Here is a 22741-nt window from a genome sequence, read left to right on the forward strand (position 1 = left end):
TAGTAGTAGTATCCCAGTCAATTAGGTCTCAGCAAGTTAGAAACTTTTAGAATTAGCACCTTCGTGGACTTTATAAAGCTAAGAAAACAGATTTGGAATGGGGACTTTGTCCAAAACTTTCTTAGGGACTCAGCTGGGACTAGAGCCTAATCACCTACACCCCAGTCTGCCATCCCTCTTGCATGCCCATTGCCCCTCAGCTGTGTTTCCTGATCCCCGCCAGAAGGCAGACCAGCAAGTCAGGGTATAGAGGACAGTTTCCACCTGGGTAAGGGCCAAAAGCCAGGAGAGGGAGACAAGGGAGGAGGGAGAGGGAGACAAGGGAGGAGGGAGAGGGAGGGAGGTAGAGAGGGGAAAGGAGGGTGGAGTAGGGAGAGGAAGAAAGAGAAAATGCAAATGTACAGGGGTGGGAACCCCCACTAGGGACTGCTGACCTCATCACTAGAACAAGAAGGGTCTGTGGGTACATAGGTACTTAGTCCAGTCCTCAACTTACCTCCTGCTTAGTTTCTCTCACCACAGATTTTAACACTTTGAAAGAGCCCCCACTCAAATTCTCTTTGAGGTGCTCTGACTTAACCGTCACTTTAACTAAGACATCTGCCAGAGAGAGGAGAGAAGAAACCCCTATCAACAAAGTACACCAATAAGGCTTTAGTCTCACAAGCCTCTTTGGGACTTCCCCCCCCCCGCCCCCCCCCCCCCACCTGAACCACACTCTTGTCTCTTGCATTTATGTTTGTGTTTACGCTAGACTGGGGAATGGGTTCTCAGACAATGGCCCAGGGCCATGCTGCTATTCAGGTTAAGCCTGGAAATTCCAAAACTTCCACAACCCAACTTGAGGTTTCAGTACTTGAGTAACCCTTCCACGATCCTGCACAACAGGATGGCAGCCCCCTGTTGCCAATCCTTTCCACGTGCTGCTGTCCATAACCAGGGTTGAGATGAAAAGGCCATCAGTGGTAGAATTCTTCACCACTCAGCAGGGGAAGGAAACACTGGGGGTTTGTGCCTTGTGTCCTCGCCTTTCTTGGGATCAGGACTGCTGAGGGATTACCTGCGGCCCCACAGAGCAGGCCATGGGGTTGGGGGACAACCTGGTATTTGGTACTCTCCCCTTTCCAACCTGAAGGTGTGGCCTGGCGGTGGCCAGCTGGTGGAGGGTCCCGGACGGGTCAGAGGCTCAATCCTGACTTCCTCAGCGCTTCCCCAATCCAGGGGATCCTCTTGGAGAGATCTGCTCTGCCAGGGGTCAGGTGAGGAGTCCAGGCTGTCTCCCATGGTCACCCTGTACAACATCTGAGCCATTTCTCTAGCTTTCTTTCCAAGGGCAGCTGCAGACCCCGACGCTGTCTTCTCCTTGCTTGGAAAGAACTGCGAGGACTTGGAGGGCCGTTCGGAAGGGGCTGGCAGTGGACAGTTCACCAAACCATCCAATACAGGTTTACTCTGCAATTTGGGCTTCCAGAAAGCAGTAGTGAGTAGGGCGTTTGTTAGACCCCTTCCTCCATTCCATGCCTTGCTTAGCTGTAGCCTTGGGGCTATGAAGGTTTCATCTATGAACAAAAACTCTTCTTCCCCATCAGGTATAAGGGAAAGGGGGGACAGATGCCCTTTAGGCCCTATGGCTTCCTCATCCCTCATCCCAGCAGTCCCCTGAACCTCTGCCCTTCTGCTTCCCAGACCCATGTGGGTGACACTCAGGTCTGAGATGGTTTCTAGCCGCCACTTTGGGGCCAGGCCAGAAGGAGGCTGCTCTCTACCAGGGGATTCTCTCCTTGCAGGGGATTCTCTCCTGGGCTCAGCAAAGACAGAGTACCGGCCTCAGATGCACTGCTGGGGGGCCTGGAGGCCAGTCTCCTGGAGGGTAGCATCACACGGACAGCCGGTCCCGTGTGCCAAACATCAGACTCCCCAAGTGTCTGCACACATGAGAGGCCTTCATTTCCTCAGTCGAGGAGACTCCCTGGACCATGACCTTGTCCTGGCTCTCGGCAGTCCTCACGGCCACAATCCAGGGATGTAAACGACAGTATATCTGTCGGGCCCGGGCCAGGTGGTCCAGCTGCACCGGATGTTTGGCAAGTGGCTGGACAGCTTCTGTGGCAACCAAACCTCCCCAAATGGGTCCCTCAGAACCACACGGCACCTTCGGCTCGGACTGAAACATACACTACTCTGATGTGTTGTGCCGCCTCTGGGGAGGAAGGACTGAGGGGAAACGGAGTCGGAAGGAACCAGGTGGTAGAAGACCCAGCTAACAAGTCAGAGAGAAGAGCACTATAAATGCAACCCTATTCACCCCAAGACAGAAGACCCACCTTAGGCTATGCTTAAGGGACAAAGCTACTGACTTCTCAGAAGGCTCTCAGCTCCTGTGTCAACACCTCTGGAAACTTCCCACCTACTTCCCCATGACTCTTCCCATCTCTGGTTGACCACAGTGCCCTGTGAGTCCTTGCACCCCGACAGTAGTCAGACACGGCATTTGTCATGTTGCATCTGGCCGTCGGCGGTTTGTCTCTAACACCCTCCTGTGAGCACCTGGTTCTAGAAGCTGGCCGCCTCCCAGGGGCTACTGCCCCACAGCACACTCAGCTGCCTGCTGGATGCCCTGTGGTCCTGCAGTGCCCCCAGCCTCTGCTCCCGGGGAGGGAGGTGGAGATCGCAGGGAATGCGCGCTCGCTTCCCACCCGGCCCCAGACGCAGGAAGGTGATCAGGGAAGCAGACTATCCAATCGGTGCTTTATCAGCGAGTAAGGCAATGCTGACACCTGGAATACCCGGCAAGGTCTCTAAGAGGCCCTTAAGGGGTCTTCTACCAGCCTGATGCAGCTTCTCACCTGCTGGGTTGCATGTGAGTCAACAAAGACTCCCCTTGGGCGCCTGGGTGGCTCAGTCGGTTAAGCGTCTGCCCTCAGCTCAGGTCATGATCCCAGGGTCCTGGGCTCAAGTCCCAAGTCTGGCTCCCTCCTCAGCAGAGAGCCTGCTTCTCCCCCACCCTCTGCCCCCCACTCCTGCATGCTCTTACTCTCTAGTGCTCTCTCAAATAAATAAATAAATAAAATCTTCTAAAAAACAAAGACTCCCCTTATTCATCTACCATTGGCCTCTTCCTTTCCGCTGCCCCTGTCATGTTCCCCTGCCCTGGAGCCTCTCACCGTGGCCTCAGTTCTCAGAGACCAGTGCCACGAACCCTGGCACCGAGCAGCTGTGAGCAAATAGTCAAGGGCCCAACATCTAGGTTCTGTGATAGCCCCTCCCTACCCTGCAGCAAACCAGGTGTAAGCATTCCAGGATGAACCCCCAGACAGCCAGGCAGCGCTGAGGCGGAGCACCTGAAGAAAGCTGGCTACAGCCGGAGCTCCCTCAAGAGACTGGGAGTTTTATTCAATTCTGCAAAAGTTAGAACTGTCAAGTTTAAGCAGACATGGCAAGAAAATACTGTGACAGAGTACCTGCTTCTGGCACTCTGGGTGACTGGGACCTCTAAAGGACTCTCCCTCTACAGAACCGGATCATGAGTAGTGCCTACACCAAATTCCTCATTTGCGAGGAGGAGGGCCCTATGTACCCCTTCCCTGCCTGACTCTCCAAAGAAAACCAGGAGGGAATTCAAACAGAACTCTGCAGAGCTCTGCAGAAAGTTTGGATTGCAGCTCCAGGGCGTTCAGCAGAGAGGCCAGACATGCTGACCTGAGGATGGTTATGGACACGAAGGCCTGGGACAGCAGCAAGATGGAGACATGAGTCTGGGACTCCTGCCATGAAGAGAGCCCTGGGGGAGCTGGTGTGCTTCCAGCTTGGAGCCTATCAGCCTACAAACAAAAGCGCATCCTTGTTGAAAGCAAGCATTCCAGTTTAGGCCTAGAGCAGGGGTCCACAAACTATAGCCCGTAGGACAGGTCCAGCTGCTACCTGCTTTTGTAAATAAAGCTGTACTTGAATAGAGCCAGGCCCATTCATTTACATGAGTGTTGGAAGTATTCCATAACCTGTCTCACCTATGCAGTAGCTACTAGATACATGTGGCCATTGAGAACATGAAATATGGCTTATGTGATGGAGGAACTGAATTTTTTAAATTTAACTTTAATTTTAATATAAATAGCCACATGTGGCTAATAGCTATCATTAGTGAAGCATAGTTTAAGATCAAGCACTTCTAGCAAGAGACAAAAAAAAAAAACAATTTATACTCAAAGACTTCTTGGAATTATCAGATAAAGATAGATATATGGGACAATGTTTAAAGAAATAAAGAACATAATCATGGGGTGCCCGAGTGGCTCAGTTGGTTAAACATCTGACTCTTGATTTTGGCTTGGGTCATGATCTCAGGCTTGTGAGATGGAGCCCTGTATCAGGCTCTGCGCTGGGCATGGAGCCTGCTTAACACTCTCTCCCTCTCCCCCTGCCCCTCACACCCCCAAAAGAAAGAAAGACAGAAAGAGAGAGAGAGAAAGAAAGAAAGAAAAAAGCAGAAAGATATATTGGGAGGGGCGCCTGGGTGGCTCAGTTGGGTAAGTGGCTGACTCTTAATTTTGGCTCAGGTCATGATCTCAGGGTTGTGAGATGGAGTCCTGGGTCAGGCTCTGTGCTCAGCAGGGAGTCTGCTTGAGGTTCTCTGTCTCTGCCCCTCCCCCTACTCTTGCTCTCTCTCTAAAATAAAAAAATAAATCTTAAAAAAAGACATATTGGTAATAAATGGGCAGATCAAAAATAAGTGAACTTATAGAAATGAATAATTGAAATAAAATTCCATGACTACTGATGTCTGCAATGTACTTGAAATTCATCCAAACAATAAGATGAATCGATGGATAGATGGATGGATGGACGGATATGATAAAGTATGGTAAAATGTCAATAGTAGACGGCAGGTAGTGGGTATATGGCTATTTACAGCAAAGGTCTTTTAATTTGGTTGTATGTTTGAAAAATAATAAAATGTCAGAAAAAAAAACTACTCCTGAACCAAATAAAGCACCTGTGATACAGCACAGAGACAAAGACATGAAAATATGAGAGAAGTTAAGAGTCTTAGATATTTAGGGGCATCTGGCCGGCTCAGTCAGAAGAGCATGCAACTCTTGCTCTCAGGGTCATGAGTTTGAGCCCCACGTAGGTTGTAGAGATTAGTTTAAAAACAAGAGAGAGAGAGAGAGAGAGAGTCTTAGATATCTAATTGGAGCTCCAGAAGAAACAGGTAGACAATGGAGGAAAAGAAATATCTGAGCAAATGGTTACAAGTTTTCTTAAGCAGATGAAAAACATGCATCCACAGATCTAGGATACACAGTGTGGTAACTAAAGATGGCCATAAAAATTTTGCCACTCCACCATTGAAAGGTGGAGTCTAACCCTTCTCCCCTTGAACCTGGGCTGGCTGTGGTGACTTGCTTAATCACCTGCCTCAGGAGATGTGTGGATTGCCAGGGCTCAGCTTCCAGTAAAGTGAGCCCTTTGGAGGGCTGGATGGCCATTTCGGCATGTTCTTCAAGCATCTCCCCAGGGGAGGCCACTGTCCAGCTGGTCTGCTGCTCGGAGACTAACTAAGCAGCTATAGTAGCAAATGCCTTTGGCCCTGAGGGAGCTTCACTTCCAGGGGAAGAACCAGAGAGTATGAAAGCCAGCACCTGGAAATAACTCAGAAGCAAAAGCATGCAAGGTGCCATCCAGTCTTCTTCCCTCAAGCAGGTTTGTTACCTCTGTGCTCTCTGTGCCATAGGAGAAGTTTGAAAATAAGTTCCCACTTCACCTTATGTATGAGGACCAGGCATTGCCACACTAGAAATTGTCCCTGGGCTCAGGTCAGGAAGTACTCACTAAACTTCTAGAAGCTAGCTCTGCTCCAATCAGATGTGGAAAGAGAGCCTGACAAGCCAGCGAGCTCTGCAAAAAGTTTGGATTGCAGCCCAGGGCCTTCAGCAGAGAGGCCAGCAGCAACTCTGCTCTTTCCATGACTGGCTAAACTCTGGGGCATGGCTGGACTCAGGGAGCCAGGGGAGGGATCCACCTCCTAACTCATCTCCCTGCTGCCACTCTTATGGAATGGTCCATTCTGTGGAGTAATTTCTGTTCAGAGATACCACATCGTTTCCAACTTCAAAACTCTCCAGAAGCCTGTCCTCATTCAAAATCCTGACACCTGAACAGGATCTATAAGCCCTTTCATGATCTGGCAATTGTCTCTGGTCTCTTGGACCTGCGTCTCTCCAACTTGCTCATTCCTCTGCAGCTGCATGACTTCCTTTCTGTTTTGTTTTTTTTTTTTTTAAGATATTTTTTATTTGACAGAGAGAGACACAGCGAGAGAGGGAACACAAGCAGGGGGAGTGGGAGAGGGAGAAGCAGGCTCCCCGCTGAGCAGGGAGCCCAATGCGGGGCTCGATCCCAGGACCCTGGGATCATGACCTGAGCTGAAGGCAGACGCTTAACGACTGAGCCACCCAGGCGCCCCCTTCCTTTCTGTTCTTAGAACATGTGAAGCTCATTCCCACCTCAGGGAGGCAGCATTTCTGCTCCAACTTCCTGGGGCACTCTTCTTCAAGTTCTTCATGCGGCTTCTCCCTCATTTCAGCCAGGTGTCTGCTCAAATATCACCTGAGGAATCTTCTCCAACCACAGTCAAAAATAATCCCCTCCCCATCACTTTCTTCGGTTCTTCCTCACGGAACTTAGAGCTACCAGATATTCTTATGTTTAATGAAGGGATCATCACCCCCACTAGAACATAAGCTGCATGGAAGAACAGACTCTGATTTTGTTCATTGCTGCATCCCCGGGGCTTAGAATAAAATAGTGCCCAGCAAATGGTAGCTGCTCACTAAATGCAGGCTGAGTACGTGAATAAGGGTCTGTCGACAATCTGACACTGTGTCCCTTGGATAGGACATAAGGACAGTAATCATAAGCCCAGTGGAGGGGCCTACAGGGAGACGTTACAACATAGGTCATACAAATCTCAGACCAAACATGTCCCTTGTTTCTGAGGATAATAACCAGAGTCCCCTGGGCAGACACAGATGCAAAATAGGACAGTGGCTTTCAAACTCAAGTGAGCATCAGAAGCACCACATGGAGGCCTTGGAAAAGATTACTGGGCCCTACCTCCAAGCGTTGATTTAGTAGGTCTGGGGTGGGGCCTGAGTGTTTGCATGTCTAACAAGTTTCCAGGTGATGATTCTGGTCTGGGTACCTCACTTTGAGAACCATCAGTGTAGGTCAAACTATATAATCACCTTGGTTCATTTCCACCCAGAGAAGCCCAGGGGGAGACTCACTTGAAGAAAGCCAACATTCCTGCAGCTCCTTATACCACGTGGATGGTGATAGCTGATCTTTGCTCATCACGTGCCATCCCTCCTCTCAACATCTTTGCTAACCTTTGCAGAAGGGACCCCTTACCCTCCTAGCTAAACTCTGCCAAACTCAAGCCTCACCTCCTCTGTGGAGCTCTCCATGACTACACTGGCTCATGATACCCGCCCCCCAACCTGTGCAGCTGCTCTTGGGGTTTAGACACTACATCATCTTTCTAATCACTAACTTTCCTAATCACGACATGCTAGCCTCACTTCATCTCAGACCAGAAGCAGAAGGGCAAGCCCAGGTTTCGAGTGTCCCCTAGGTGGGCTCAGAACCATGGCCACAGAGCCTGCTGCTGTGTGCCCCTACTACCTGGGGGTGATGCCCAGCCTCAGGAACTCACAGCTCACTGAGTAGCTCTCAGGGGTGTCTAGGGAATCCCAGCACAGGATTTCATTCTGGTTCCGCTGGAGACAGAAGAAGGAAAGCAGTGGAAAGTTCACTCTTCACCTCCAAAATGTCTAAATCCAGGCTTGCCAGAAATACAGCATGAGCAGCCTTCTCTTTAGTCCCTTCTCCTAGGGCCAACACAACAGATGTCAAAGGCAGAGTGTGTACCAGAAGCCGTGCAGTCGAAGGTCAGCCCCCCATAGAGCCACCAGGTGGCCAAGGAGGTGTTACTTGGTGGCTCTCAGCACCTTAGAATCTCCTGGGAAGCGTGTAAACATCCAAATGCCAAGCCCCCAAATTAAGTCAGGATCTCTGGGCAGGGCACCCAGGCCTCAGTATTTTTAAAACTCCTCAGGTAACTCCCATGTTTAGCCAAAGTTGAGAAAAGCTTCCATATTCTCTCCTAACTTCAGGCCCTTAGAAACGTCAGTGTAGACATGACAGAGTTCTCCATCTTACCTGGATCATTCATTTGGATGATGGTCCTAGTGCTTGGCTGTCCCAGATTGCTCATCTCTGAGACACAACTCCCTTCAGGGATAAGAACACTTAAATAGAGATCCATTACCAGAACAATGGGCTTCCCCTGAGGACCCAACCTCAAGATTTTATCTCTGCAGTTGAATAGTGTTGTCAGGTTTGAGCTTCTAAGAAGGCCAAGAACCATGCCCCCAGCTCTGACCCTTATGACAGAGTTTGGTTGGAGGCAACACTGTGTAGGAAGCAGGTGGAAGCTCCTTAGGGGACGTAACAAGCTTAGCAGGGCTCTGATTTTAGTTCGTCGTGATTTCCTGCAGTTTGGGGGTAAAGATAGAAGTAGAAGACACCAGAATCAAAGAACGAATCCTGGTCTTAGCAGGGTCATGATTGGATGACCATCTCCTTGCTCATTTCCTCAAAGGCCAAAGTCCCAAAGTGTGGATGACACCATAGACCTCATACCCATTCTGTGAACACAGCTGACCTGTCTGTATGCTTACAGTGTCATCCGCCTGTTCTTCCAGAGCTCTTCTGCCTGGGTCACTGTTTCTTTGCCTGACGTGTTGGCCTAGCCTCTCCCACAGATGACAGGTGTCCTGAGGTCAGTGACTAAGCCTTCCTGGGCCATAACCCAGCTTCTTGCAGCCATAACCCTGCAGGGTCTCCAGGAACATTGATGGGTTGGTAAAAAATACGGGCAGAAATGTTTGGAGAAGAGGAAGGCTGTTCTTCCCCCTCTCGGCTCTCTTTTGAGAAGTAACATGATTCAGGGCGATGTGCAGCAAGAGCTCCACTTGGGGTAGCTATTACAAGTGTCACTCTCCGCTAGCCAGGGGCCCGAAGTCTGCAGGACACATGCCTCATGGTAGGAACAGGAAGCACCTGTTTTCCAGAAGCCTTTTCTCACGGCCCCCTACTGCCTCACCTCCCCGCTTGTTTACCTAGCACACAGCCCTGGGAATCTTCCCCTCTGCTTCACCCCGTTGCCTGGGGGAACCCAAGGGGGCTCTGAACAAGTTGCTGATATGCTGTTTGGGGGTCTGAGGCCAGCCCTACCCCACCCCCATGGGCACAGCTGTGAGCCACCCACTCCTGGATGGCCCCTTCCCCCCAGGCTCCCTATGAGCAGCTGGGTGGCAGGCGGGCTCTCCCCGCACCGGGAACTGGATGTCCCTGCATATTCACCACCTTCTCGCAGGGCCTGAGAGCGAGGCCTGACGTGGGGCTGGACCTGAAACCTGACTGTGGATGTGGCCCCTGCGGAACTTCAATTCCAGCCGTCAGGCCAGAGAGGGAAACCGAGGGGAATAAGGCAGGGGCCTTCTTCTGACCAGGGCTGCCCTCCCTCTCCAAGCAGCAGGGGTCTGAGGGTAGACACAGCCTCCACAACCTCTTCCTTTCGGGCGTCCTTGGCCTGAGGGGGTACTAATGAGGCACCTGTTCTGCACTGTGCAGTAAAGGGCAGGGTGCTCCACGACAGCTGGATGTAATCAGTACTGGGGGGGGGGGGGATCATGCCAAAGCTAATGCAGTCACTTCATCCCCCACCCCAACCCTGCCAGCCCTCACCAGAGGCTGAAAGCAGAGAAGACAAGCCTACAGACTCGTCCTCACTAACTTCTCAGCAATCTCGTCACCCAGACTGGGCAGGGCTAAGGCTGGGGAATCCTCTGGAGTGAAAACAAGATGGATCTGCAAATTGACCAGAGAGGGCCTTGTGCCCCTTCCTCCCTGCCCAGTGCCCCTTGTCCATGAGCTCTCCTCGGAGACCCCTGGATACTCTCCTCTCCCACAGGAACATGCTAGCAGGAAACCAGGGGCATCAGCTGTTGGCACCTTTGTGTGATCTCAGCCCTTAGGTCACCTCTCCGACCATAACTGCCTGGGCCTCTGACTGGGACAGCACAACCTGAGCCAAAGGCAGATGCTTAACTGACTGAGCCACCCAGGTGCCCCTCATGGTCACACTTTTCCTGAGTTGAAGAGCTCCAGGCATGGGGAAACTCTGGAGGAGTTACAGGGATGGGAATAGGGTGAGGGATGCAAAGGCATCCTAGGACCCTGAAACTGTATCATCTAAGTGGATCTTGTCAGCTCAGGCTCTGCCCCCCTGAAAGGGTTGGCACTCCTCAGAGTTATGTCCTTTGTCATGGTCCCTCCTCCCTCCACACTTCGCTCAGGCTCATCTCTACAGCATACAGCACTTCTACCACCATCCACGCCCCATATTCTCAAATCCTTAGCTCCACCCTGAGGTCCCTGAATACCATGCCTGAGTAGTGTGCTGGTTTCCACCTAACACGTAGATCCCCTTCCCCACACCTCTGCTCCTCCTTCCAGAGCTTGATTAACAGTACCCCCATCTACCCTGGTCTCACCAAGCCTCATGCCATGAGCCATCCAGCCAGCCGGGATTCTCCCTTGCTTTCCACAGCTGTTCTACCTACCTGACACCTGCTGTCTATACCCACATCCCCTCCATCCATTCTGCCATTGCCTTGCTTGGAGCCCTGGAACCCTCACTTGCTTATGGTAATGTTGTATGTCCAAAGTGACTTTGGGGAGCCCTTGTGTGTAGTTTTCCTGCTTAGAAAAGATTATTCAAAAATAATTTTGGTTTTTTAGGGCACCTGGGTGGCTCAGTCAGTTAAGCGTCTGCCTTTGGCTCAGATCATGATCCTGGGGTCCTGGGATCAAGCCCTGCATCGGGCTCCTTGCTCAGCGGGGAGCCTGCTTCTCTCTCTCCCACTCCCCCGGCTCGTGTGCTCTCTCTCTCTCTCTCTCTGTCAAATAAATAAATAAATAAATCTTTAAAATAAAAACTTTGGTTTTTAGAAATCAGTATAACTTTTATCATTATAAAAAACTTTCTCTTAGCTTTTTTAATATGAAGAATTTAATATAAAGAATCAGTAGCTAGGACTCAATTTGTTGACTATCACCAATAATTATCACTCTGAGAAATTCTACTGGGCAACATTTTCAGCAAGGAGAGCTTTTAAAGTCCCAGTGCTCTCAGGTGCCATTTTTATATATATTCTATCTTAACCGTGTTTAAGTGGCACATTGTTCATTCAGGGGCATTAAGTACACTCATGTTGTTGTGCAACCACCACCACACCCACCCACAGAATTCTTTTCATCTTGAAAAGTTGATGAAAAAGCTGTACCCTTGAAACCCTAACTCCCCATTTCCTCCTTGTCTCTGCCCCTGGCGCCCTCCCTTCTACTCTCCGTCTCTAGGAGGTGGACTGCTTTAGGCACTTCCCATAAGTGCAATCATCTGAAGCCTGCTTGAACATCTCGAGCCTTTGACCTTGACCTCTCCTTTGCCTGAAATGCCCTCTCCTAACTTTCAGACTCCCACTCATCCCTTAAGATCCAGCATGTCTCCTCCTCTGAAGCATTCCTTGACTATCAAAGTCAAGTTCATAACCTCCCTCCCACCCCTTGGCATTCCCCACTGACCTAGCAAATATTTCAGTTTGCACATACCTGCAATGATTTACTTACATAGACAGAGCAACGTGAGGCCAGGGACCCCACCCCCACCCCGTGCCTTTTGTTCATCACCAAGGCCTCAATACCCTGCAGAGCCGGGCTCATTAACTGAACAATGCCCCCATCTCTCCCTCAGTTCCATCAGTCAAAGACCAACAGATGTCCTGCGATCCCCCGGTACCACCTAGGACCTCTCTACTGCCCTGGGCTCAAAACCTTTGCTTTCCATTTCATTAGGTTGGGAAAGAACAGTCCAGCTGCTTCCCAGGAATCCCTGCAATGTGCCCTAGTGGCCTACAAGGCTTCTTCCCCAACAAGCGGGACTGGTGACCGAAGTGTGGCCACTGGCCAAGATCTGTGTTCTATAGGGGAAGTCAGACAGGGTGCCCACAATCAACAGATGCTGCCAAAGTTGTGTAGTAGTTGTCTCTCCCAGGCTGGCCGAGATGGAGAGCAGGCAAATGCCTGAGTGAGGCCTAGAGCGGCTCGGGTCGGCCCGCACCTGCTGGCTCCAGGGCGGCCTGTGGGCTCGGCTCGTGCCACTGCCGTTGCCACCACTACCCCGCTCGTGGCCCAGCCCCGTGGACCCTGGTGTCGGGCCGGTGGCTGAGCCACCCTGTGTCAGCAGCAAGCCTTGACCGCTTCTTCCAGCTGTCTGGATGGAAATGCAGCCGTGTCCGTAAGACTGAAACTGGACAGAGGCAGCAGGGTTCAGATGACCCGTTCTGGAACCTGACCTTCACCCTTGCCAGAACTTCAAGCCTCAGTGAAGATTTCTACTCAGGCCCAGCGTTGAAAGCGCAGACGACAGGCCTTCATTGACTGGCTAAGAGAAATGCTTGGAGGTTGATGGTATTTCAGGTCAAGCGCTCCTGCTTCTGGCTGGGGCAGAGGCTACTCTTTGCTGAAAGAGTAGCCAAAGAGAGTCTGCATCAGACTTGCTGGGCAGAGAGGGGCTTGTTTGCTAACACACGGATTCCTGGGCCCCCCCCAGATAATCCCATCATCTGGTTCTGAACCTCTGGGGACTGGGGGTCCATCAGTCTCCCTAATTAACAAGCTCCCACCGGACCCCCAGGTAATTTTTCTGCTCACTAAACTTTGCAAAACATTGCCTGCCCAGTCCAATAGCAATAAATTCAACATGCTTCACTTTCCTAGAGCAGGAAGAGAAAACTCATTTCTGTCCCAGGGTCCAGATTTCAGCAAAGTAAAAGAGTCACAATCATTAAACCACCTCCCCACGAGTGCAATGGTCATGTATTTGTCTCCAGAAACCCTATGCAGAGGTGCATGGGTGGGTGTGGTGGAGGGTGGGCTTTGCCCTTGAAGGAGGTTATAGAGGAAGATGCAAAGGAGGAGACAAGAGGAAGGTAATGAGAAAAGAAGGGGGTTTGTCTTTCAGACAAACCAAGAGCCCAAGAACTGTTAGCCTGTGGGATCACAGGAAAGATGAAGACTGATGAGGGGCCTGACTGAAATATAAAATCTCATGCCACAGCAGAGCTGGATCTCAAAAACATAATATTGAGTGAAAGGAAGCATCGCAGAAGAATCATACAGTAAGTTCCATTTATGTGAATTTTTAAAAACTAGCAGAAGCAAAGAGCATATTGCATAGGAATGCATACATAGGCTGTAACATTGTAAAAAGCAATAAAGAAATGATGGCCCTGGAATCCAGACAGGTCCCCTGCACCACCTCAGTGAGACCGGGGATGACAGGGGACCTCAAAGGTACTGATCCCTCTCTAATTCTTAAACAGGTGGTGGGCTGGTACTCAGATGTGGCGACATGTACCTGATGCATATCATTTTGCATGGATGACATACGAAGGTTTTTAAACATACATATGAAATAATGAGCAGCACGAATATAAACATGACTTGCTCATCAAATTCTGAGATACTAGGAAAAGGTGTTCCCTTCTAGGATTTGTGGCAGGTATGGCTTGAGCGAATAAAAGGAAGACCCATTCACCAAGGGACTTGTGCAGCACTTGTTACTGACTGATCTTGCCTCCGGGACAGGACTGGGTATGTAAATGAGGTCTTGGGCACTTGATCGAGAGAGGAAATACAGTGTCCAGAGCCACAGGGCATGGGCTGAGAGCCAGGCAGCAGAGCCAGGTCCTGGAGGGAGGGGGGACATGCCAGGGTCAGCAAATCCAAAAGGGCCAAAATGGGAAGGAGGAATTCAGACCGGAATCCAAGCAAGTGGGACCAGAGGAGGGGGAACGGGAGGGGGGTAATCCAAAGGGGCCAGCCTGTAGGAATTCTCTGAGCTGGATTTGGGCCCCCTCTGGGACTAAGGGCGACCTGGTCTGTGGCAAACTTCTGGAAGCAGACATGACAGGAAGGTGGATGTCAGCCCCAGAGGTGACACCAGTAGACAGAGCCACAGATGGCCAAGAGCAGCCCCCCTGAGGCAGAACCTGAGGTGGCCCCATTAACCACACATACCCCACCCCACCCACCCCCCAGGGACATAAGCAGCCTTAGAGGCAACCTGTCCACTTTCTGGCTCAGTACAGAAATCCCTCTCCATCCTGTCACAAATTCCCAAGCTCTGACTCTTCTAGAGGCTCAGGACCTCTGAAGGGTTCTGTCCCATTGTAAATAGTCATGCTCTCTTATCAAATTCTTTGTTCAGAGCTGAATTTCAGCCTCCTTGTCATATTTCCCCAGTTGTGTCATCTCTGCTTTCAGGAGCCTGCAAATTAGCCAAGTCCCTCTCGTACCCACCAGGTTAGCAGGACTATGGGTTCTGGCCAACAAGCAGAACAAGGTCCACCAGGGGCATGGTGTGGTTGACAGAGATGGGCCATCCTGACTGCCTCTCAGAAAAGGACTTGCTGCCGTCCAGCACACAGCCTTCAGCTGGCTGGGGCTGGCCGAGAGCTGCCTCACCAAAACCGCTGGTCACGGGCAGGGTGTCTAAAAGCAGGCCACTGGGACGCCTGCATGGCTAGTTGGTTAAGCATCTGCCTTCGGCTCAGGTCATGATTCCGGGGTCCTGGGATCGAGTCCTGCATGGGGCTCCTTGCTTGGCAGGGAGCCTGCTTCTCCCTCTGCTTGTGCTCTCTCTTTCTCTGACAAATAAATAAATAAAATCTTTAAAAGAAAAAAAAAGCTGGCCACGGCATTCCCCCACCAGCCACTCTAATGGGCCACATATGCCCGTGGGCTCAGCTTTGTCAGGACTTCCTCTCAGCATCACCACCCTCTGTGCCCAATCCTGCTGGGCCAGGATGGAAGGGGGCCAGGAGCCCAGAAATGCTGGCAACTCCTAGAAGCTGGAAGAGGTAAGAAAATGGGTTCTCTCCTTGAGCCTCCAAAAAAGGAATGGGGCCTTCCTGACACCTTGATTTTAGCCCAATGAGAGCCACTTTGGCTCTTCACCTTCACAGGTGTTTATCCCTAATGAATGTCCTGCTCGCCAAACCCCAGCTCAGCACCTCCTTCCAGAGAGCCCTATCTGCTACAGAAGGGAGTCTTTACAACGGACTAAATCAAAGAGGTGGTGGTTTTGGACCCTCTAGCAAAGAAAAAAAAATGGTGTTTTCATTTTCAGATACCTTATTCTCTGCAGCCTTTGCCAAGAGTCTGGGGTTTCCCTAAGAGCTCCTCCAAAGCAAACAGGCAAGGATTTTATTTAGGAGAGAATCCTCTGCAACTCTCCAACCTGAGCAGGTTGTTCCAGTGAAGAGTTCAGAATGGGCCAGACTGCAAACATGCTCAGCTCCCTGCCCCTGGGTGGGGCTGGAAAAGCCATCACCCTCTTCTACTTCCTGGTGCCAGTATGGGATTTACTAGCGCAAACCAGCAGAACAACCTGGCAGTTTCCACTTACTTGGAAAGGGTTTCCTTTCAAGTTCTTTTCCTTTCCCAGTCCCAGAATTCTCAAAAGCCACAGCTCCCTGGTTCTCCCTCCTCTGGACCCATAGTACTGATTGTTCTTGCCCCATTTTATGCAATTAATTATGCACCGTTGTAGGACAATTCTCAGGCCGCTGGCTGGTCAGCTCATTTACTTATCCCTTGGATTATTATTTTCTACTAATAACAAAACAGCAACCAGCTAGGAGCTCCTCCTCCAGATATTTTTGTAGGAAGAAGACTATGCCAGGCTTCCTCCTAGCATGGCTGTTGGGTTAAATTATAAGGAATGATTTCTAATCCTTCCTTTAATTTTAAGATTTTAGTTAGATGCCCAACCGACTAAGCCACCTATGTGCCCCTCTAATCCTTTCTTTTAAGTGACTTTTATTATCACCATCTCTTTTTTTATTATTATTTAAAAAGAAATTCATTATATTAGTTTCCTATTGCTGCTGTAGCAAACTACTACAACCTCAGTGGATTAAAACAATCCAAATTTATCATCTTCTAGTTTTGTAGGTCAGAAGTCCAAAGTGGCTCTCATTGGGCTAAAATCAAGGTGTCAGGAAGGCCCCATTCCTTTTTTGGAGGCTCAAGGAGAGAACCCATTTTCTTACCTTTTCCAGCTTCTAGGAGTTGCCAGCATTTCTGGGCTCCTGGCCCCCTTCCATCTGCAATGCCTGGTGGAGTCTTTCTCATAGGGCACCATTCTCCTGTGCCTGCCCCGCCCCCTCCACATTTAAAGACTGCTGTGATTACATTGGGTCCACCTGGATCATCTAGGATAATCTCCCTTTCTCCAGGTCAGTTGTTTAACATCAGCTTCAACTTAATTCCCTTTTGTCATGTAACCTTACATATTCACAGACTCTGGGGATTAGGAGGCATATATTTCCTTAATAATACACATATATTTCCATGCTATTTAATATTTTGCTATATTCCATTTTGTAATGGCTATCTAGGATTCTACAATGTGGATGTACTATAATTTATTTAACTTAGTTAATTCTCTGTTGTAAGACACATAATTTATCGCTAACTTTTTTTTACAGCTAATAGCCCTGTGGCAAATATTCCTAAAGCTACATCTTTATACACATTCTTAGGATTCATTTCCTAAAGGTACCCCAAAGGCTGGGTACCAGTCATATCATTTGTCCTGCAAAGTGGGATGTTTTTGAGAATGGAAAGGGGTCAATCTTAAAAATTAACAGTAACTGGTAACTAACAATAAGCCAGGCCTGACATGGGCATGATATATATTGCCCACCTGGCCTCCTGAGATGTTTCACGGAGTGACCATCCCCGCAGCAGCCCCCAAGTACCCTTGCTCTGAGACCTTGCCGACAGTGCCAGTCCTCGTCCGGCCCCCAGTCGCATCTTCCTAAAACTGAGAACCACACAGAGGCAAATGCCCTTGTGACTCTCTCCAGAACGGCGGCCGTGGCAGGCCTGTTTCTTGCGGCAGGGGGAGGACAGCTAAGTCATTCTTGGCCCTCATTGCCAATGATTTTACTTCAGGTGAGTCTATCGTGGCTTCTGATGGAGGCACACTGCGTCAGCTTCAAGGCAGTGGTGACCGACCTCCGCTCCCTGTACAAAGGTGCGGGGACAGGCTCAGCTAGAAGAGGCACCTTCCCACAGAGCTCTCCCCAAGCCCAGGCAGGTGTCCCCGGGGAGCCCTACAACAAGACGTAATACGTCTTGAATTTGCTGAGCAAATTCACCAGACAAACTTGCCTGAGCAAGAGACACTGACCCTGAAGAGCCAAGGGCAAGAGCTCGAAGCTGCAGTCAGTTTCCTACACCGAGAGTGTTTCAAGGACCAAGTCACACTTTCTGATCAGAGCACTTCCTTTTGCATAGAACCCTCTGAAACCATCAACTGTCAAGAACACACCCAAATAAGGCAGCTGCTGAAACCATAAAAACTAAAAGACTAAATTCATTGTGAAGATGTTTCCTAACACTCAAGTGGGCACTTCTTTTTTTCTTTTTTGTATTTGTTTGTTTTGTTTTTAATTTTAATAGAGGTTATTTGAATCAGGCCACCAAGACAACCAAATGCTCTCTGGGCAAAGACCCAGGCCCATGCACCAGGCTGCCTCACTGGGCTTCAGGAGACGGAAAACGGGCATCCTGAATGCAAACATGGAGACAAGATAGCAGGTCCTCAGACTTCTTGCCTCAGACATTTCTGACCTTTTGAGTCCAATAACCCAGAGGCCACTCAGGAGACGTTTGGATTCTCAATCCACGTCCACGTCCAAATGAGACGTTTGACTCATTCTTGTTGACTCGGGCTGGAAAAGCAAACCTAAATGGGCCCCAGTAGCAATCTAGTTTTGGAGCAGTTTCACTTGTAAGCAACTGGCTGGCTGCCTAGAGAGAACGTAAGCCTTCGGAAACAAGAACAAAAAAATGTTCCAGGTGACATTTAGTAAGCATACCTGCACACGGTGCTCTGTTGTCAAGCTGGAAAATGAGCAGAACACCCCAGCAAACAGTGCTCTGTTCATGAAATGAGCAAGAGGCCGAGCCGGCTAGCCTGGAATGGGGACTGGCCGGTCACTGGATGTCTAAAGCTGGGGCATTCTCTCCGAAAGAACTGCTCTTCTTAAATGTCAACTCTGATGTCTTAGTGCAGATGTTCAGTTGGAGATCTAGACTGTTTGATACAAGCAAAAGCAGAGTTGCGGGATCACCCATCAGCCACAAAAGGGAGCCCCAATAATTTGGAGGAAGAAAACACTGGGCCAGAAGGTGAAGTGTGTTGGATTCCTCACGTCAAAAATCAGCTTCTGTATTCAGAAGAATGGGAGCCAGAAGGCCCTGAATCCAAACCTAGAGCATGGCCTCCCACATGCTCTGTGGGCCTTGGGCAGGTGGATTTCTTGTCTTCTCTTTTTTTTAAGATTGATTTATTATTTTAGAGAGACAGCACACACGCATGCGCATGAGCACAAGCTCCGGGAGGGAGGGGCAGAGGGAGAGGGAGAGAGAGAATCACAAGCCGACTCCGCACTGAGCGCGGAGCCCGACTCGGGGCTCCATTCTAAGACCCTGGGATCATGACCTGAGCCGAAATCAAGAGTCGGTCACCTAACAGCCTGAGCCACCCAGGTGCCCCCGCCAGTGGAGTTCTATAAAGAGATCTTTGGATGCTAAAGACAGGGCTACCTAGCAAAGGGATAAATGTTCCATCTATTCTTAGATCCCAGGCCCGGGACCCCTCAGTTACCATGTGTGTCATCTGCTGTAGCTGCTTACCCTGGGGAGAAGACCCACACAGCTGGCTTTGGGCCTTTGTATCCTTTGCATTTATAATTCCCTTTCCCCTCAGATATCCGCTGTCCTACTCCCTCACATCACTCAGGCCTCTGCACCCGTGTCACCTGCTTATACAAGTTTTGCCTGATCAATTACCTGATCAGAAATACCCTTACAATCCCCCTGCCTGATTTCCCTTTGTCACACTTAATTACTATTCCCCATTACATGATATATTTAAGTGCCTAATATCTTGTCTCCCCAGTTAAAATGTAAGGCACAGAATGGAGACATTTGTATTTATAGCCAGGTCCCCAAGTCTCAGGACAGTGCCTGGCACATAATAAGAGTGCAATAAATATTTGTTGAATGAGTGAATGAGTCTTAAAGTTAGGGTTGACGCAAACACCAAACAGCCTGTCTTTCACCAGGCAGATGGGGACTCACCTGCGAGGTATGCGGGAGAGGAGCAGGGTTTGGAGTGGCTTGGGGGATCCGTTGGGGTGGGGAGAGTGCCAAGATCCACGGCTTGTGGCCCCACAGTTGCAGAAAGCACAGGTGGGCACAGCTCAGGGGCTTGCTCGTTGCTCACGTCCCTCCTGGTTTGACAGCAGCCCTCGCCAAACCCTGGCAGAGAACAGCCTGATTAGAACTGGAAAAGTCTAGAGGAATTATTTGACTGATGAGCAAACTGAGGTCCAGAGAGGCTTATGTGGCAGAGCTGGGGTTCACGCTCAGGTCTATCTGACACCCAGTCAACTCTTCTTTCTAAAATGCAACACTGCCGTCCCAACAGTGGGAGGAAAGAGTCTCGGGAAATCTGCTCTCTAAACCTTTAACCAGTGGATACTCTGAAGGTAGAAAGCAGACTCTAAACAATATTTCCTCTGAATTTTTACAACTCTCTATCAAATGACAACTCTGGACTTTCTATAACAGCATTGTTCAACAGAACTTTCTACAACGATGGAAATACTCTATTTCTGTGCTGTCCGATACAGGAACCCCTCGTCACATGGGGCTAGTGAGCATTTGTGGCTAGCGTGAGTGAGAAAGTGAATTTCTATTTTAAATTTGATGTCACTTAATTTACATTTAGGTATAAATTGCTGTATGTGGCTAGTGGCTACTGCTTTCAGACAGTACCATTCTAGAAGCTTGCATATAGAAGTCTTACTCTGGACTATGAAGAGGAGGGGCAGCTGGGAAGGAGAGATGGGGTGGGGAGAGCTGGGGGGAGAAAGAGAGAGAGACACACACACACACAGAGGGAGAGGGAGAGAAGGAAAAGGAGAGGGGGACGAGCGGGGGTGGAGAGGGAGAGAGAGAGGGAGAGGGAGGGAGAGAGACAGTGTGTGCGCCTGTCCTGGTTGTAATTTCTCCTCACAGCCACAAGATGACACCATTGCTCAGACTCTCTGCTCTGAAAAGCAAATCCCGCTGGTTTGGGATTCCCAGCTCTCCTCCCTCTCTTCCTCCGTCTCGGTCCATCTGTCTGTCTTGGGTCTTTCTTCTTCCCTCCCACCTCTTCTTCCCTCCTCCTCTCCCCTCCCCCAACCTTCTTCTTCAATCCTCACTTCATGACTCTCTGGTGGCCTTGAGCAAGACGATAGCAGATGACTTGTGCGAAGCTGGGAGCAACAAGGATCCCCTGAGACTGATACTTGGCTACAGGAAGGGCAGTGCTTGGCTCATTGGCCATGATGGGAAAGGCACTCTGGATCCTGCTGTAACTGCCCTGCCTTAGGAGGCCTTCAGAGACAAATCTTGTTCACTCACTCTGACCCATACCACTTTCTCCCCACCAACTGCCCCCCCAACACACACACACACACACACACACACACACACACACACATCTTGGAAGCTCCTGCCCTCGGATCCGGTCCCAGAGGTCATCACCGGAATGTGTCCAGAGAAACTATAAATGCAGAGAGAATGTCCCCTAGTGAGGGTTCTGAGGTCTCCTTTGTTATTTCAGCCTAAGGACAAAGCAGCTAGTGCCTGGGGATGGTGGGTGGAGCTTGCAGTATTTTTCTAAGATTTTTGCAGTTGGGGAATCAGTCCCCAGGGACGGGGCAGGGCTGCGGGCTAATTCCAGTACAGTAGGATCAGGGCTCTGAAAACACAGAGGAAACTTCAAAGCTCTTCCGGGAATCTGAATGGGAAGGGGCCCTGCGGAAGGTGGATGTCAGCTTTGCAGGAACCGCCCTCTTGCTCTGAGCTGGGCCTGCCGATCTTCAAACACCTCCAGACTGTCACCGCTCAGCCTCAGCAGACTCAGGATTCACCAGGGCCCTGAAGGCAAACACAAGGAGGGCAGGGCCCCCCAAGTTGGGGTCTGGCTCTAACTGTTCTCTGGCCTTAAGAGCTGAGGCCGATTTCATCTCTGCAAACTGAGACTGTCACCGCAGAAACACCCACACCAGTCCTGCCTCCTCCCCAAACCTGGTTGAACTCTGACACAGCTCCTTTGCAGGGAGTGATCAGAATTACGAATGCCAGAAGGTCATTTGAGGTAATAATTAGGACAATCATTAATTTCTGAGGTCTAAGTGACTCATTTATCCCTGATATGCACAGGGATCAAAGGAGGCTATTTATAGCTTAGAAACAAACCTCCCATTCTTTCCCTTGCTATAATAAATAATAAAAAGCTCCCAGGCCTCCTTCCTTACCCATCTCTTTCTTGCTGGTCCTTTCTTAACTGTCCCCATACAAAAACCAACCCGCCTCTCCCTTCTCTCTACTCTTGCTCTTTCCTCTTTAAGAGCCACCACACGGGGCGCCTGGGTGGCTCAGTTGGTTAAGCGACTGCCTTCGGCTCAGGTCATGATCCTGGAGTCCCGGGATCGAGTCCCGCATCGGGCTCCCTGCTCGGCAGGGAGTCTGCTTCCCCCTCTGACCCTCCCCCCTCTCATGTGCTCTCTCTCATTCTCTCTCTCTCAAATAAATAAATAAAATCTTTAAAAAAAAAAAAAAAAAAAAGAGCCACCACAGGTCCAGCTACTCCACCCGGCTCTGAGAGTCTTGGCTGCAGCCCTGCTGCGGAGTCAGTGGGGCTGATCCCTCTGTCCCCAGGGAGGCATCGGGTGGGCTCTCCTTGGAAACTTACCTCATCTTTGCCTCCGTATGTAGGTCAGTGCTAGATTCAGACTGCCTGGGCAGGCTACCAACCTGGCCCTGTCAACTTATTAGCTGTGTGACATTGGGCAAGTTACTTAACCTTGTCAAGCCTCAGTTTCCCAATCTGTGAAATCGGGATGATAATCGCCTCTAAGGCTGGCTTAGGAGAATTACAGAAGATAAAATATATAAAATGCCTAGCACAGAGCCTGGTACAAAATAATGTCAACTACATTTGTCAATACCTCAAAATCCGTATTTTATTTTCAAGAACTTGTAGCAGCTATGCAAACTGTATCTTTCATGTTCTGTTGTGGCCTCTAAGAGATGAAGTGAGGATGCACGGAGCCCCAGGGGGGGCCCAGAGTGCCCCACCGTAACAGGAATCTGATCGTTGTATGTCTGTATGCAGGGGCGGGGTTCTTCAGCCTTAAGGATATTGTGAGATGGGCCCAGGTCAGTTTCTCAACCTCTGCACTATTGATATTTTGGTCGAGGTAATCTTCTGTTGTGAGGTGTCATCCTATGCATTTTAGAATGTTTAGCAGCATCTCAGGCCTCTTCTCTCTTGGTGCCAGTAGTAGCCTTCTAGTCGAGACAATCAGAAATGTCTTAGACATCACCACATGTCCCCTGGGAGGCAAAATTGCCCTTGGTTGAGAACCACTGGTCTAGGCAGATGGGCAAGTGTGGAGACCTCCCCGCAGGTACCCGG

The 22741-nt window shown here is 50.0% G+C and overlaps 1 protein-coding gene across 1 annotated transcript in view; it reads right to left on the reverse strand.

The window, feature by feature from the left end:
• The window catches only part of LOC144379224 (uncharacterized), a 104892-nt gene that overhangs the window by 6519 nt on the left and 75632 nt on the right, over positions 1 to 22741 (reverse strand). The window contains exon 3 of the mRNA XM_078056499.1: positions 19348 to 19527. Within this exon, the coding sequence (XP_077912625.1) occupies positions 19348 to 19527 (180 nt within the window). The remainder of the gene's footprint in view (positions 1 to 19347; positions 19528 to 22741) is intronic.

Source organism: Halichoerus grypus, chromosome 10, assembly GCF_964656455.1.
Source record: "Halichoerus grypus chromosome 10, mHalGry1.hap1.1, whole genome shotgun sequence".
Classification (NCBI taxonomy): domain Eukaryota; kingdom Metazoa; phylum Chordata; class Mammalia; order Carnivora; family Phocidae; genus Halichoerus; species Halichoerus grypus.